Genomic DNA, 14,049 nt, shown 5'->3' on the forward strand with positions numbered 1-14,049 from the left:
ATCTGTGATGCTTGGTAATTCCCGCAAAGTCGAATGGTCGGGTTGTCAAGATTTGGAGCTGCTCACACCATGCCGCGGAGGTGAAGGAGGTGGTTGCCGGCGACCAAAAAGATGCCGATGAAGAGCGCGATGCTGCTAAATGCGATAAGATGCGACAATACGTGAAGTATGCGTAGTGGAGTGTCGGTAGGTGCTGTAAAGGCGGCGCGACGCTGGCTAGACCCCACTGCGTGGGAGGAAAGAGCGCCCCAGCAAGCCAGCAGCTACGTGAGTACGCCGGAGCCAGGGAAACTACGCTAATCTTGGAGAGGCAAAGACACGGATCTGCACTAGCCTCAACCACACTAGCCACTCACTCGCTAGGTAGGCACAAGCTTAGCTTGGGGGAGACGGCCAAAGATTTGAGAGACAGTACGGAATGGCTTTGATGAAGAAAAGAGAGGCTGAAAGAAGGGAGTGATAATCACGGCAACTCTGCATTCTGATAGTTGACGGACATCCGTACGTATGGCTTGACAACAAATCCAAAGCAACACCCCGCGTAAGATCAATTGGTAAGCTTTGTCGTTCGTTTGCACCTTCCCGTCAAGCATCTTCTTGACTCTGTCCAGCTGCAATTGCTGCTTGATACCCAAAAAAATGGCACCTTGAAGCTCACAGTATAGTGGGGCACGTAACCCTTCTGAATGTGACATCGCATGGGATGCATATACTTCAGATCAAGCTGAGAGATGGCAATTTCAGAGGCCGGGCTTCATTGATTGCCGTACTCGAAACTGGTAGTTCAATCGGGCTAACATTTCAGCAGTGTCATCGCCATGTTCAAGGGATGTAATGTGGCGCTGGGGAGGCGGATACTGCCAGATTCAAGATGCGTAGCTTCTACATCTGGTTGGGCTTCTGGTCGGAGGTTAGGATCAAGTGCTTCTCGGTTCGTGACTCCAGCACGTTCAAGACAGTCGCGCCCAACTGCGGTATCCCTTTTGGCGCCCCGACATGTCATCCCTTTCCATGCCTCCGCCAAGCATTTGGCCGTCAGCGTAGAGTCGCCTTCGTCTCCTGAGATACCAAAGCCGTACTCTCCGCCTTCCTCTGGGCTTCTCTCACGCCTGCCAGCATCTTGGGTGCCCTATGCCGAGTTGGTCCGCCTGGACAAGCCCGCGGGGACATACTACCTGTTCTTCCCCTGCATGTTCAGCACGCTTCTGGCCGCTCCCATGGCTGATCCCGTCACTTCGCCCTTGACCGTCATTGGTACGACGGCGCTCTTCTTCTCAGGGGCGCTCATAATGCGCGGAGCCGGATGCAGCATCAATGACCTCTGGGACCGCAATCTTGACCCGCAAGTAGCGCGAACTCGACTGCGACCTATCGCCCGAGGCGCCATCACACCCTTCAAGGCCCTGACATTCACCGGTGTTCAGCTCCTGGCGGGACTCGGGATCCTTCTTCAGTTCCCCTGGAGCTGCTTCTGGTACGCCACACCCAGTCTGCTCTTCGTCGCCTCGTACCCCCTCGCGAAGAGGGTCACCTACTACCCGCAGTTCGTGCTGGGCCTGACCTTCTCGTGGGGCGCCATGATGGGCTTCCCGGCGCTGGGCGTGGACCTGCTCGCGAACTCGGCAGCGCTGACGGCGGCGGGCTTCCTGTACGCCAGCAATGTCGCGTGGACCGTGCTGTACGACATGATCTACGCGCACATGGACATCCGTGACGACGCCAAGGCGGGCATCAAGAGCATCGCCCTGAAGCACGACGCGGAGACCAAGCAAGTCCTGTCGGGCCTGGCCGTCGTGCAGGTCGGTCTGCTCGGTGCGGCGGGGCTGGGCTGCTGGTGCTGGCCCCGCCTTCTTCATCGGCGGCTGCGGTGGTGCTGTCTTGACGTTGGGCTACATGATCCGCAAGGTCAACCTGAAGAACGTGAAGGACTGCTGGTGGTGGTTCGTCAATGGCTGCTGGATCACGGGAGGGGCTATCACCGCCGGTATGTGTGTGGATTACCTGATTCAGTACTCCAGTCAAGGAGAAGAGAGCGAGAAGATTGCTCAGGAATAGATTCACGTCGCCTGCACATAGATATGGGCTTAGGGTCGGTATGAAAAAATTAGATACGATATACTGTACGATACAATTACGATCTGGGAGGCGAGCTAGACGTACATTGATGTAATACCACTTCTTCTCCAGCACACTTCGCCTGACAATACTTTAGCTTCATTTCGTCATCCACTTAAGAATTCCACATGTGAAGCGCCTTGTTCATATCTACCCTCTTCATCGCTCGGGTGAGGACAGATGTCATTCATGATATTCACGGCTGAAGTAGATATTGAGAACAAAAGATTTGCTCCGCATCGCGGACTAACTGTTTAATTCAACGTAGAACGTGAATACTTGTGCGGTGTGCTGTCCGGGACCTGCTACTGGGATCTTACTTCAGATGTTCTTTACCTTGACTCTGGTTTGGTACCAAGCTAGTCCAGCCCCTGACCCCTTGCATACATGTTGTATTATTTCACGTTGACCGCGGAGCAGCCTTTTGTTCCAATTCAGCATCGTATATAACTAATAAGTCCAGTAAACCACGTACCAAGACATATGATGTATTAATGGCTAGATATATGTTTTGATGATCATGCCAGAGCCGATATCCCACGATCAGTGCTGAGAAGTTCCCATACTGCACAAGACTAGTGGTTTACAAGATACTATAAGACTGACGTTGGCTATCTTGATCATTCGACAGGATGCTTCTGTCTATATCATGAACTCTAGGCCAAATTACGACACTGATCATCTCAACCCAAGATATTGAACCACCAAGACCAAACAGCGTATTCCTACCTACATCATTCATTTGGCATTTATAGGTAGTATAGCGTCGAATAAATTGAAGCGTGCGTACATTCGTCTTCTAAATGTACGTTATTCGCACTCTTAAGTAGCATTTAAATTTTCACTAATCATAATATATAACGTGGTTTACCATTAAGTCGGATATATTATTAAGTCGGACACTTTTTCCATATCTCGACATTTCTATATAAATTTATTTAACTATAACGTTTTAAATCAATTAAAATTACTCGCTATCCGATTCGCTACTCAATTCTACATCCTTCTTATACGTTCGCGCATTGTGACCGGTTTCGCCGCAGTTGCCACAGCGCCTACCGCCCGTCGCGCGTCGTTTCGACGAGCCACCATTTTCGCCTTCGCCGGTCGGTGGACGCTTCCTTTTTGCCTTCTCGTCCTGTAACGCTTGAGATTCCTTAATAGTAAGGGCTCCTCTAAGCTGGACTCGTGATTTTTTAGCTTTCCGGCGCTTCGAAAGGGCTAAATTAGCATTTTGAAGGGTGCGGACTTAATCTTTTAATATGGTTACCTTGTGGGCTATTCGGGTTATACCCTTCGCTATCTAGTTTACCGCATTTAAAATTAGCGTTAAAGAATTTCTTTAATAGGTAAACACCCTCTTTTAATATAAATAGAGTGCCTAGTCGTTTATTACGAGTTAAACGGCGTCTAGGGGTTATACGTGCTTAGAGTCCCGGGTTACGATTACTCCGGTGTAGGCGTCCGAAGTTACACATTTAGTTTATTTATTACTTCGTTCGAATAATGAGGTATTAAACCGGATACGCTGAATTTAAATTTAATATTAACTTTCGTAAAAATAGTAAAATATGCGGCCTTAAACGCGATAAAGAACTTAAGCTTCGTAATATAATTTATTAAAGCTTTAATAAATAGCTCGATTTTTTCGAATAAGCACGTTTTAAAGGCGAATAAAGTGCTATATCGAAAGGTTAAAATAAGTGCGATAAATAAAAAAACATACTAATAATAATAATATTATTATCTTGGCAGTATGCCTCGAATTCGGCCGAAATATAGCTCTCGTGGCCGTCGAAAATTAAGAGGCGGTAGCGACTTTTCATTTACGATCTAGTATATTTATTAAAGTACTTAATTTAGTTTAAACCTATCTCGTTATCGGTTTATTTATTAAAAATCGGTTTAATTACTTAATTACCCGGTAAACTACTTTTGCGTAATTAGTTCGCGAGGTAATATTAACTTTAAACGATTAAAAAAGGCGGAATACACTAGCTTTACGAATTAATACATTTAATAGCCGTCGACTATTCTTAATTATTAAGCTAGACCGACTTCGCTTTTTTACGCCGATTAGCACGTATTATAACGAGTATTAACCCGATTATGTTTATTATAAAGCCGGTTTCGTCGAAATTTTATATGTCCTCGTTAACGATGCCGTATTTAGCCTTAATATTAATAACCAGGCTAAACTAGCCGGAAATAACCTTCGGATTTTTATAGAAAGCCCTTTAGTAATCGTACCGACGGTTTATTCTAGTCTTAAGGTCCGGGTTACGGTCGATAAAACGCCTGGCCTAGTGCTTGCCGACGCGGTCGCCGCCGCGCGACGCGATAAGGAGATTGGCTATATTTTCTATACTAATTATTTTTAAAGGCATCCCTCGGGTATTTAGATTAATTATATACGTACGAAGTACCTCCTCTTTAATCGTATTTAATTTATGCCTTAAATATCGAATTTCGCGTTATACGGTTCGGCCGTAGAGTCGGTCGTTAAAGGTGAATAATGGGACGACGTAGTATTTCGCCGTAGCTCTTTAACTAATTCGGATTAGACCGTTTCGTAACGTTTAAATTATTAAGGTTATCCGCTCTTCTTAAAATAAATAAAGCATTATAGTTATAAAGTTATTACGCGTTAAAGTTTAATTAAATAAGTTAATAATAAAAGTGTTTAACTTAATAATATATTTAACTTAATAGTAAACCACGTTAATCACGTTATAGTCTAGCTATTTAAAATTAGTTCGAATACTATAACTTAAGATCGATTTATATCAGTTCATCGAGTTAGTGGCAACTTCTTACATTCCGATAACCTTTAAGCCTACATCTCAGGATGCCCCCAGGCTTTCACACATTGAAATATCCAAATACGCCATATTTACTAGGTCGAAACATTATTTCCAGGTTTTTTATGAATCGGCCTGCATATCAAGCTATCACGATAAAACAAACCCGATCCAGAGGGGTGCAATGTTGGAAACACCTAGTTTCTATGGTCTTCGTCCGGGTCTTCATTGTTAGGGTCAACATCATGCTGCCTTTTCTCAGGAGTATTGCAATACCTGATGCAGTGTCTATCTATCAAACAGATTCAACTATGAAAAGCACCGTAGTTTTAGAGATTGTTTCTACCCACGGAGCTATCGGGTACCTCAAGGGTCTGGTCTTCTCAACAATGCCATCCAGCGTGTGGATACCACGTAGCCTCGTAGCCTCATGCTTCAGCCAGCCTCGCCATGGAGAATCTCTTGCCTAAACTCCGCAAAATTGTTGGCCTCATTTGTAGTTCGTGCTACGAGATCATATGACGCTTTATTACCAGACGGACGAGGTGCCTCTCCTGTTGCAGGTGGATTCAAGTTCTAGCAGACAGCACTTCAGTTTGTTGTTGATTTGTCGAAGTCTCAAGAAAAGGAGTTGCACATCCAGCTCACTTCTGCTTGAGGCACATGTCAGTCTTTCCATGCAATAAAAATGGCAGCACATTGGTGTATCTCCTGCATTTCATCATACGTATGCCATCAAGATCATGGAGACGGCGTTTCCAGCAAGTTGCACAGATTGGGCGCCATTAGAAGACGAGCTCGCTAAAAGGGGGCTATGAAGAAGCAATAAACGCATCAAGAGTACAAGAAAGTGAGAGTAGTTGTAATTCGCATTGATGGGAATCTCTACTCATATAACAAAGGTAGAGGGCCATAATGGAGAGGGTATCATTGAATACAGAAGCGCTCTGGGTCTAATCAAGCATCGGTCAAGCTGGCTTCGCGCTACCAGGCGGTGTTTCTTCTCCCCAGACATCTCTGCTCTCTTGCTCCACAGCATGCATGGCGACAGCAACCTCCTCTAGCTTGGCAACGACATCTCGGACACCTCGATCGACCCTACTGAAGTATTGATCATTGGCTTCTCTACGTTTCCGCGCGAGCAGGATATCGGTCTCCGTCTCTTCCTCGAGCGCAGCACCAAATCTATCGGCACCGCGCCCACTACTTGACGGCCCAGCCGCACTGCCTGTTCCGATGGTACTTCTACCAGGATCCGTATCCCCTCCTTTCATGGTCGCGCCCGGAGCCACGCCAGAGGCAGCAGCGAGGCCCATGCCGCCGAGGGCACCCTTCCAAGTCTCGCACTTCATCCGTCCCCGCCCCTGTAGTCTCTATCGCGTCGTCCGCCTCGCTTCGGGCCCAGGCCTGCGCCAGAGCGATCTGGGCAGCCCGAAGGTCAGCCAGTTTGCGGTCGTGCTCGGGTCCGAATACGTGCGTGCCGCCGGAGGCCGAGAGCTCTACTTCCTCGAGTGTCGCTTGCATCTCGGCCCAAAGCGCGTCGGTTCTGTCGACAGAGCGGGAGGAGTCGCCGGTGTGGAGCCGAGGCACGGGGACGCCGCCGCGGCCGCCCATGTTCATGGGGTTGAGCAACGAGCCCTTGCGCGATAGTGGCTGCATTGGTTGCTGCGTTGTTGAGGGTGTGGTTGTTGAAGCTATCGGTTGAGATGCGTTCGGGGGACTGGCGGCGCCTTGGGCCGCGGCACCGGCGAGAGATACATGTGAAGCAGAGGGGAAGGAGTCGGGTGCAGGAACAGAGACGGTGGAGGGTCTCGCGATTTACTTGGCTTCAACTGAGGCTGAGACATTGCGAGTCTGCATTTTGCGGCAATGGTTGGGATGGAATGCTGTCCTACTTCACTAGTGACGTCGGGACAAGGCTGAATTTGGGGTGTTGAGGCGGAAAGCTGCGCGTTAGGGGAGTCAAGATTACTTGCTTACAGCACCTACCATCTGCTGCCATCTGGACCTATTGCGTCAATCGACAAGGTAACTCTGTACATCTGTCTGTACATGGACTCTGCCGAGATAGCTTCATAAGAGAATAGACTTTGGCAACCGACAGATTGGTCAACTAGTATCTTCGATAACGAGATGTGATGCTATCTGTGACATGGCCCTCGGGTTGCAACTACGTGAAATTGTGTGGTGCACCATCAGAGATAGATGCAAGCGACTTCGATCTGCTAAGGATGCATCAATTGCAAGGTGCGTTGGGGTTTGGTGGGGCACATGTGGCATGCCCAAGCTTTTTGCTGTGGCTGTCCACAAATTTTTGGATTGGGGTTGAAAATCCCAGCCACACTAAAGCCACAGATACTGATTGCCGCACTTCAAAATTCGGATCTAGGGTCGAAAACCCTCGGCCAGCTAATTTCCATTGTCGAACTTGTCACTCTCAACCTCGCGAACTTTGCAGATAGCGGAACCCTTTCGACATACTCACATCGACAACAGCACCCATCCGCCGCGATCACAGTCATAAATCGGTAGGTTTTTCCTCTCCCACCCAGGCGCACTCACCTTTTACCCATTGCATTCGCGATCGCATCGACGAATTACTTCGATCCAACACGACATCCCGCACTCCAATCGTCGCACAGAAGATCTTCACCTTCACCTACGAACCAGTCCGCTAATTTCGAGTCTCGTCCACAGCCATCATGGGTAAGGGAAAGCCTAGAGGATTGAACGCTGCGCGTAAGCTGCGCATGCACCGCAAGGACCAGCGCTGGGCCGATTTGGGATACAAGAAGCGTGCTCTGGGTACCGCTTTCAAGTCCTCGCCGTTCGGTGGCTCCTCCCACGCCAAGGGCATCGTCCTCGAGAAGGTCGGTGTCGAGGCCAAGCAGCCCAACTCCGCTATCCGAAAGTGCGTTCGTGTACAGCTCATCAAGAACGGCAAGAAGGTCACTGCTTTCGGTACGTCTGCCCCTCGAAAGATTTTCTACCTCCAAAGTCAAAGGTGGCGTGTGGTGTGGGGCGTCTCGAACGACGAACACTCGCACACATGACCCGACTTGCTCTGGATCTACGGCGACATTGATGGATATCCCCATCAATGGCCACATGAACTCGTGCTGACCGATTTCCCTCTCTCTAGTCCCCAATGACGGTTGCTTGAACTTCGTTGACGAGAACGACGAGGTCCTCCTGGCCGGTTTCGGTCGCAAGGGCAAGGCCAAGGGTGATATTCCCGGTGTGCGATTCAAGGTCGTCAAGGTGTCCGGTGTCGGTCTGCTGGCCCTGTGGAAGGAGAAGAAGGAGAAGCCCCGTTCTTAAGCGATCGACTGGCTACGGAAATGCATTATTCGGGGGACGACGATACGAGCGAACGCAAAAGGACTGGCAAATTCATTTGGGGAATTATGGAGTCATAACGGCTGCCTTGCTTTTTCCATTGGCATCAGAGGGTTCGGTCCTTGATACACCCACACTCACATAGGTGGACGAGATCCGAAAATAGAGATCCCGCTTTACCATTTGACGAAGAGTCATCTGTGCCAAGAACACTATGCAGGTGCTTCGCACGTTTGATCAGTCACAGGCGTTAGCCGGCAATGGATAATCTTTTGACATGGTACCCTGATAATCTAGTATGCTCGGTGACCGACGTGCTCGACGCTACGGCCAGAACCGCGACTACTGTCAGGGTGCTCGTCTTCCCCCAATACACGTCCCTAACATGTAATAAATCTTGATCTTTGAGTGAATGGCTTCGGTCTCGCACCTAGTAGTCCGTCATTCCCATTGTCGGCCGCGGGAAGTCGATACAGAACAGCTGAGTGTCGCGCGAGCATGGCTATCATACGACTTAGATGTCGGCCCAGCCACGGGGCCTGCGCGGATCACCGGCGGGCGCTCCGGATGGTACTCGTCAATTCCTTTCGGTCTTGGGCAATGTAAACGAAGACCCTAACCCGGCGAAGTAACCTACATCACACTGGAGGCATAGATACTAGCTCCAATGAAGCCCAAACCGTCCGGATCAACAGCGGGAGCCAAGAACCAGCACATGCGCAATGGACAACGACGTTTCCTCGTAGTAAAATCACATGCGATTTGCAGTACGTGGAGGTTGTCTGTACCACCAATAGATAACGATCTAAACAAGGTCAAATATTTAACATTGCGGCTGGATATTTGGGGTTGGTCTTGGTGTTGCTTTCGTCCTGGGTCAAATTACCCGGCCTTGCTGCAACATGGGCCCAGGCCAAGCTACCAAGAAGGAGCAGAAGATAACGGCGACACGGATGCCAATCAGGCAATTCGATGATGTTGCTTTCATCATCGCACGTGGTTCGGAAAGAGATGATCTCTGCAACGTCGTGTTGCGTTGCTGTATCTTGTTTTGTTCGCTCCTCCGGCTATTTGGACGTTGCCGAAACAACACCCAGGTAGATATTGCCAAGAAGCAAAGCTAATTAATAATAGATGAGCTTCTGCAGGGTTATCGTCGGCAGATGGAAGAAGAAGGTTCGGGCCCTGCCTTGCGATGTTTGTGGTCGCAATTGGCGGCCGTGTTCAGGAGTGCACATAAGGGGTGATGTCTGCCGTCATTCTGGATCGTCACTTTTACATGTCATCTCGGGCTCAATCGATTACCAACTGTTGACACGAAGACTGAATTACAAACTAAGAAGTAATTGTCGAACGAGAAAGATGCGTGGCCTCAATTCTTCGATCTCTTTCTGGGTTCTGGGGCTCCTCTGGCTCGGTCAGGCCAATGCTGCGGCGATGGGCTCCCCAAGGTCCGCGCAAGCATGTGACGCAACTTGCTCGCAGTGTACAGATACCGAGGGTGGCGGCTCGCGATGCTGTCTCGAAGGGTGCGGTTACGGATGCGACGACACGTCGGTGGTGTGGGACGAATGCATAAAGGCCGGCTGCTGTAAGTATATAACAACCAACAGACACTTCGAGGGGTGCTACGTGTCATGGTCAATCTGAGATTTGGGGAAATCAAGCGCTGAATTCAAATTCCCCCAGTCGACTGGCAACGCGGGCAGTCAGCTTGCGATCTCTACCCCTTCTGGGGCCTGGCTTCCATGCCCGTCTGCGGCCGCTGCTTTGAAGCTGGGTGCACAACCAACTACACTTCCACGTGCTACGACAACACGGCTTCACGATTGAAGCTGTAGTTTACTCGGAGGAAAGTGGTTCATCGACAACAGGGTTATCCGACTGCGAGTGCAACTGATTTAGCGGAAACGGAATCGGACGACAGGAAAGGGGTGGCGATCAGAGCAGATTCAAATCTTGTATGTTTGTATGCGTTGTATACCAACATCTAGACATACTCCGGAGCCCCCGATTACTTTACAATGCGAATCTTCTCCCCTTTATCCATGTAAACCGTATTTGCCATCATACTTGAGTTCCCCACCTACAAAGTCCGCTCGTGGTGTTTGTCCGCCTCCTTCTTATACTCCCACAAGGTGCTACCTGCGTGGATTGCGAGGGCACCGAGTATAGCGGTGGACGTAGCGGCCCTTCGAAAATAACCGAACAAGGTCCGTTCAACGCCTCCGTGCGGTTCCCAGACTTGATAGCAGGTCGCCAGCGAGAGGTCGAGCTGCCTGGTCCGGAGGTTGAGTGCGAGCGCCGCGAAGAAGGCCGGGGCGAACTGCGGGCTCATGATGCCGATTTCGCGGGGCGACTTGGGCAGGGCGGCCTTGGCGTCGTCCGAGAGGTGGCGGTTGTGGAGGAGACCGGCCCTGTTCGCGGTTCGGCTCAGGCGCGCCTGTCGGTCTTGGAGTCCGTCGGCCCAGAGGTACAAGCGGCCGCAGGCGTAGGAGAGACCCGGGTAGAAGAAGGCGACGGCCAAGACGGTGTGGTTGGGGCTGATGGTCCGGAAGCGGAAGGCGTTGTGTTCGGTGGTCGCGCAGGCGAGGAACTGTTCGATGAGCAAGGGTGGCACGAGTACCATGAAACCAATGTCCTCCCACCTGCGTGAGTAGTTCACGTCCATGACGTCGCGGGCGGCGAATACTTCCGATGTGATTGGGTGTTGGAACAGTGCAAGACTTGTACAATGAAGTGTCTGGTGGTAGGTTGATCAGAAAGAAGTTGATGCTGTACATGAATGAAGGGCTGCGACGATGACTGGACCTCTGGCTGTTGTTTTGCCAAATAGTGATTTCTCAGGGAACATAAACCGTGGGCCACTCGTTCGGGCAAGTGCTGCGTCTTGTAAACATAGATGTTATGTTTTGGCAACTGCGATCAGAAAGAGCGGGTATTACACAATGACTTGAGATTTAGGCATCCGAATCTACTTACTCTACCACTTTCTGCATTAGGTACTTTACACAGAACCTCAGGCATTTGACTCCTTTCATTGATTCCACCTACTGCTGCCACGCTCTACAAAGACTTCTCGGTCTCATTCCTCGGATAAAACGCCGCGCCGTCGCTGAGTATTGCCATTATCCCAGTAACAACCGTCCTAAAGGAATACGACTCGTGGCAATGGCGTCGGAGCCGCTCGAAAGCCCCAGAAGGTTATGGCCGCGGCTAATGGGCCTCCATTTGAAGGTGTCGAACTCGGCGAAAGCACAAGAGGTACCCTCAAGACTGAAAAAGAACTTTCCCAAGTTATCTTACAATCCTCTTCCAAGTTCTGACGATGATGATGATGTTATATTAGTGTTCAACACCGGGATGTGGCTTTCAAGTTATAACATGATACTCATAGCAATAGATAGGAGAACCAAGTGATCGCAAGGGTGGGCGGAAGTGTAAGACTTTTGGCTACCCTTTCTTTACTGACAGCTCAAGAGCAAACACTCATCATGGGATTTCCAAGCACTTCCAGCTAGGAAGGATAGCTTACAGGATTATGTAGATGAAACGTATGCTATTCAGACTCAGCAGCACTATGTACTTTCTACACTTAGGAGCTGCAACTCTCGCCGCATTTCGTTTCGACTTCAGGCGTCCGGAGTAAATCCCCATTCCATACCACCAGAGCCTCTCCCGTGTGCAGCATATAGGCCACGGACACGCCACTCGAGATTCTCCAACCCTAGCACGTCCCAGCAGAGTACTGGGCGACGCCACAAGTAACTTCTGTGAATCCCACCTTGTACTTGGTATGAGAGTCGTACGAGCCTGTTACTTTGGTCAGTCATTTTCTGATCTTCCAGAAGTGCTGTGTTGAGATTTGGATGGGGAATACAGAACGTACACTGGTCTCTGAGCCCGTCAAAGGCGTCATGACAGGGCATACTGCAATCGTTCGAGGTACCGTTATTGTCAAACATGATCTGGATGCTCAGGGTGCTCGTCGGAAAACAGTTATCGGCATCGCTGTTGATGGTGCCGTCCACATTATAGCAAAAGGTGTTGAATACTCTGCATTACGATATCAGATGTTAGCAAGCGCATCAGCAACCAAGAGAAGGGGGGAAAGCGAAATAGAAAGAGAAAGGGGGTCATGAGGAACATACAGCTGGAACTCGTTGTCGCTAAGAGAGAAGGTATCATCCGTCGTATCCGCCACGCACTCCGGAATGTTGGGCTGCGGGATCTGGAACGAATAGATCAGATCCTGAACATCTTCGAAGTCTTCGCCCCAAACGGAAGGGTCGCCAATCATGCTCCCGGTGTCGAGGCAGACGCAGCCGTAAAAGTCGGGGGCCGAGCAGACGCCGTCGGGACTTCCCTGGCAGCGGTCGCCGACGCAAGGCGGCGCGTCCGTCGCCGTGGGGCAGTTGCTGACGGACGTGGGCGAGGGCGTGGCCGTCGCCGTCGCCGTCGCGCCCCAGGTGCGGAACGGCTTGAAGATGTTCATGGGCTGCGCGTTGCTCTGGACCTTCCAGAGCCCGACGGCGATCTCGTAGACGCCGAAGAGGAACGAGATGGCCCCCGCGATCTCGAGGAAGAGCGTGCCGACCTCGGCCGCGACCCCGAGCGCCGCGTCCGTGATGGCCATCTCGTTGATCAGGATCTCGGCCACCGTCTCCTCCTCCAGCAGCGCGATCGTCTGCCCGGCCTCGGCCAGCGCCGCCGCGTCGTGGCCCGACGCCACGATCGCCTGGCTCTCGAACCGCGACATCTGCCGGCCCCACTCGGCGTCCTCGCTCAGGAGCTGGCTGAGCCGGCCGCCGCGTCGGCGGGCGCAGGCCGTGGCCAGGGCGGCGTCGGCGCGCTTCTTCAGCAGGAGTCGGCGGCGGCGCTCCGGGTGGATGTTGGCGTTGACGTCGTCGTCGTCGCGGACGATCAAGGCTTGGCAGTTGGGGATCTGGGGCAGGTATTTGCCAATGAGGTCCTTGATGTAGGGGCTGAAGGTGATCTCCAACAGGCCGTTGGTGTTGTTGGTCACTTTGAAGCCTTCGGGGATGGTGGTGGGCTGCACGACGCCGTTGCTCGTGATGTTGATGGTGGCGGTGCCGAAGTCGGTGGTGGCGGCAATCCACTGCGTCAGTCAGTCGGCCAGTCGATAGCAAAGACGGAGCAGATGTATGTATGGAAGCCACCAGCTACATACCGTGGTCGACGTGAAGTTGTCCGTGACAATTTCGCTCAAATAAGTGTGGTCATCACCAATGGGAGCCAAGCTACCGGATCATATTAGTTATTTCTGACTGTGTCAGATTTGTATTGGTTTCCGGTGGCCACCTACAGCGATGTTACCGGGGGTATGTCAACGGGGTTGATACCGATCTGGCCTGTCATGGTCGGGGTGATGGCATGGATCGGAACAAGGGGCATTGTGGGAGTAGGCGATATTGCCCAGGCATAATGCAGCTGGACGCATGAGAGAAGAATGGAAAGCATCTTGGAAGGAGACATGATGCTCGTCGATGATGAGGTAGTCTCGGGATGGTTCTTGCACAGTGTTTTGGAAGCGAGGCGTGGGGCAAGTTAGATCCTTTCGAGTGATCCATGGGGAAAGATCTCTCCATACTTATATAAACCCTGCTATCCAGTGTGTTGCAAGTATTCAATAATACAAGAGAGGCTCGAAGAATACTTCAGCTCCTTCCTGATACAATACTGAATTTGACACGATCATAATGATCAATCATCCCATGTACGGACCCGTGAATTCCAAATGAAAGAAGGACATAGCCAATACCATTACAGCAAA

General features: G+C 50.7%; 5 protein-coding genes across 5 annotated transcripts; 3 read left to right on the forward strand and 2 right to left on the reverse strand.

Moving 5' to 3' along the window:
• Window positions 1-871: 871 nt before the first annotated feature.
• On the forward strand, window positions 872-2,055 carry PG997_000644 (4-hydroxybenzoate polyprenyltransferase- mitochondrial; the record flags this gene model as incomplete). Its single annotated transcript, XM_066804959.1, has 3 exons — window positions 872-910; window positions 960-1,799; window positions 1,906-2,055. 3 exons carry the CDS (start codon window positions 872-874, stop codon window positions 2,053-2,055), a joined length of 1,029 nt encoding a protein of 342 aa, XP_066674732.1.
• Window positions 2,056-5,884: 3,829 nt separating this feature from the next.
• PG997_000645 (uncharacterized protein) lies at window positions 5,885-6,575 on the reverse strand (the record flags this gene model as incomplete). Its single annotated transcript, XM_066804960.1, has 2 exons — window positions 5,885-6,158; window positions 6,247-6,575. The coding sequence occupies 2 exons, from the start codon at window positions 6,573-6,575 to the stop codon at window positions 5,885-5,887; spliced, it is 603 nt and encodes a 200-aa protein (XP_066674733.1).
• A 745-nt stretch (window positions 6,576-7,320) lies between these two features.
• On the forward strand, window positions 7,321-8,316 carry PG997_000646 (40S ribosomal protein uS12). The gene is made up of 3 exons (XM_066804961.1): window positions 7,321-7,444; window positions 7,614-7,877; window positions 8,059-8,316. The coding sequence occupies exons 2-3, from the start codon at window positions 7,619-7,621 to the stop codon at window positions 8,235-8,237; spliced, it is 438 nt and encodes a 145-aa protein (XP_066674734.1). The 5' UTR covers window positions 7,321-7,444; window positions 7,614-7,618; the 3' UTR covers window positions 8,238-8,316.
• Window positions 8,317-9,617: 1,301 nt separating this feature from the next.
• On the forward strand, window positions 9,618-11,581 carry PG997_000647 (uncharacterized protein; the record flags this gene model as incomplete). The annotated part of the gene is made up of 3 exons (XM_066804962.1): window positions 9,618-9,846; window positions 10,394-10,907; window positions 11,410-11,581. The coding sequence occupies 3 exons, from the start codon at window positions 9,618-9,620 to the stop codon at window positions 11,579-11,581; spliced, it is 915 nt and encodes a 304-aa protein (XP_066674735.1).
• A 401-nt stretch (window positions 11,582-11,982) lies between these two features.
• On the reverse strand, window positions 11,983-13,751 carry PG997_000648 (uncharacterized protein; the record flags this gene model as incomplete). The annotated part of the gene is made up of 5 exons (XM_066804963.1): window positions 11,983-12,068; window positions 12,145-12,311; window positions 12,407-13,374; window positions 13,447-13,516; window positions 13,582-13,751. The coding sequence occupies 5 exons, from the start codon at window positions 13,749-13,751 to the stop codon at window positions 11,983-11,985; spliced, it is 1,461 nt and encodes a 486-aa protein (XP_066674736.1).
• Window positions 13,752-14,049: the final 298 nt, after the last annotated feature.

This window comes from Apiospora hydei (genome assembly GCF_038363865.1).
Source record: "Apiospora hydei strain CBS 114990 chromosome Unknown utg000002l_segment0_segment0, whole genome shotgun sequence".
NCBI lineage: Eukaryota > Fungi > Ascomycota > Sordariomycetes > Amphisphaeriales > Apiosporaceae > Apiospora > Apiospora hydei.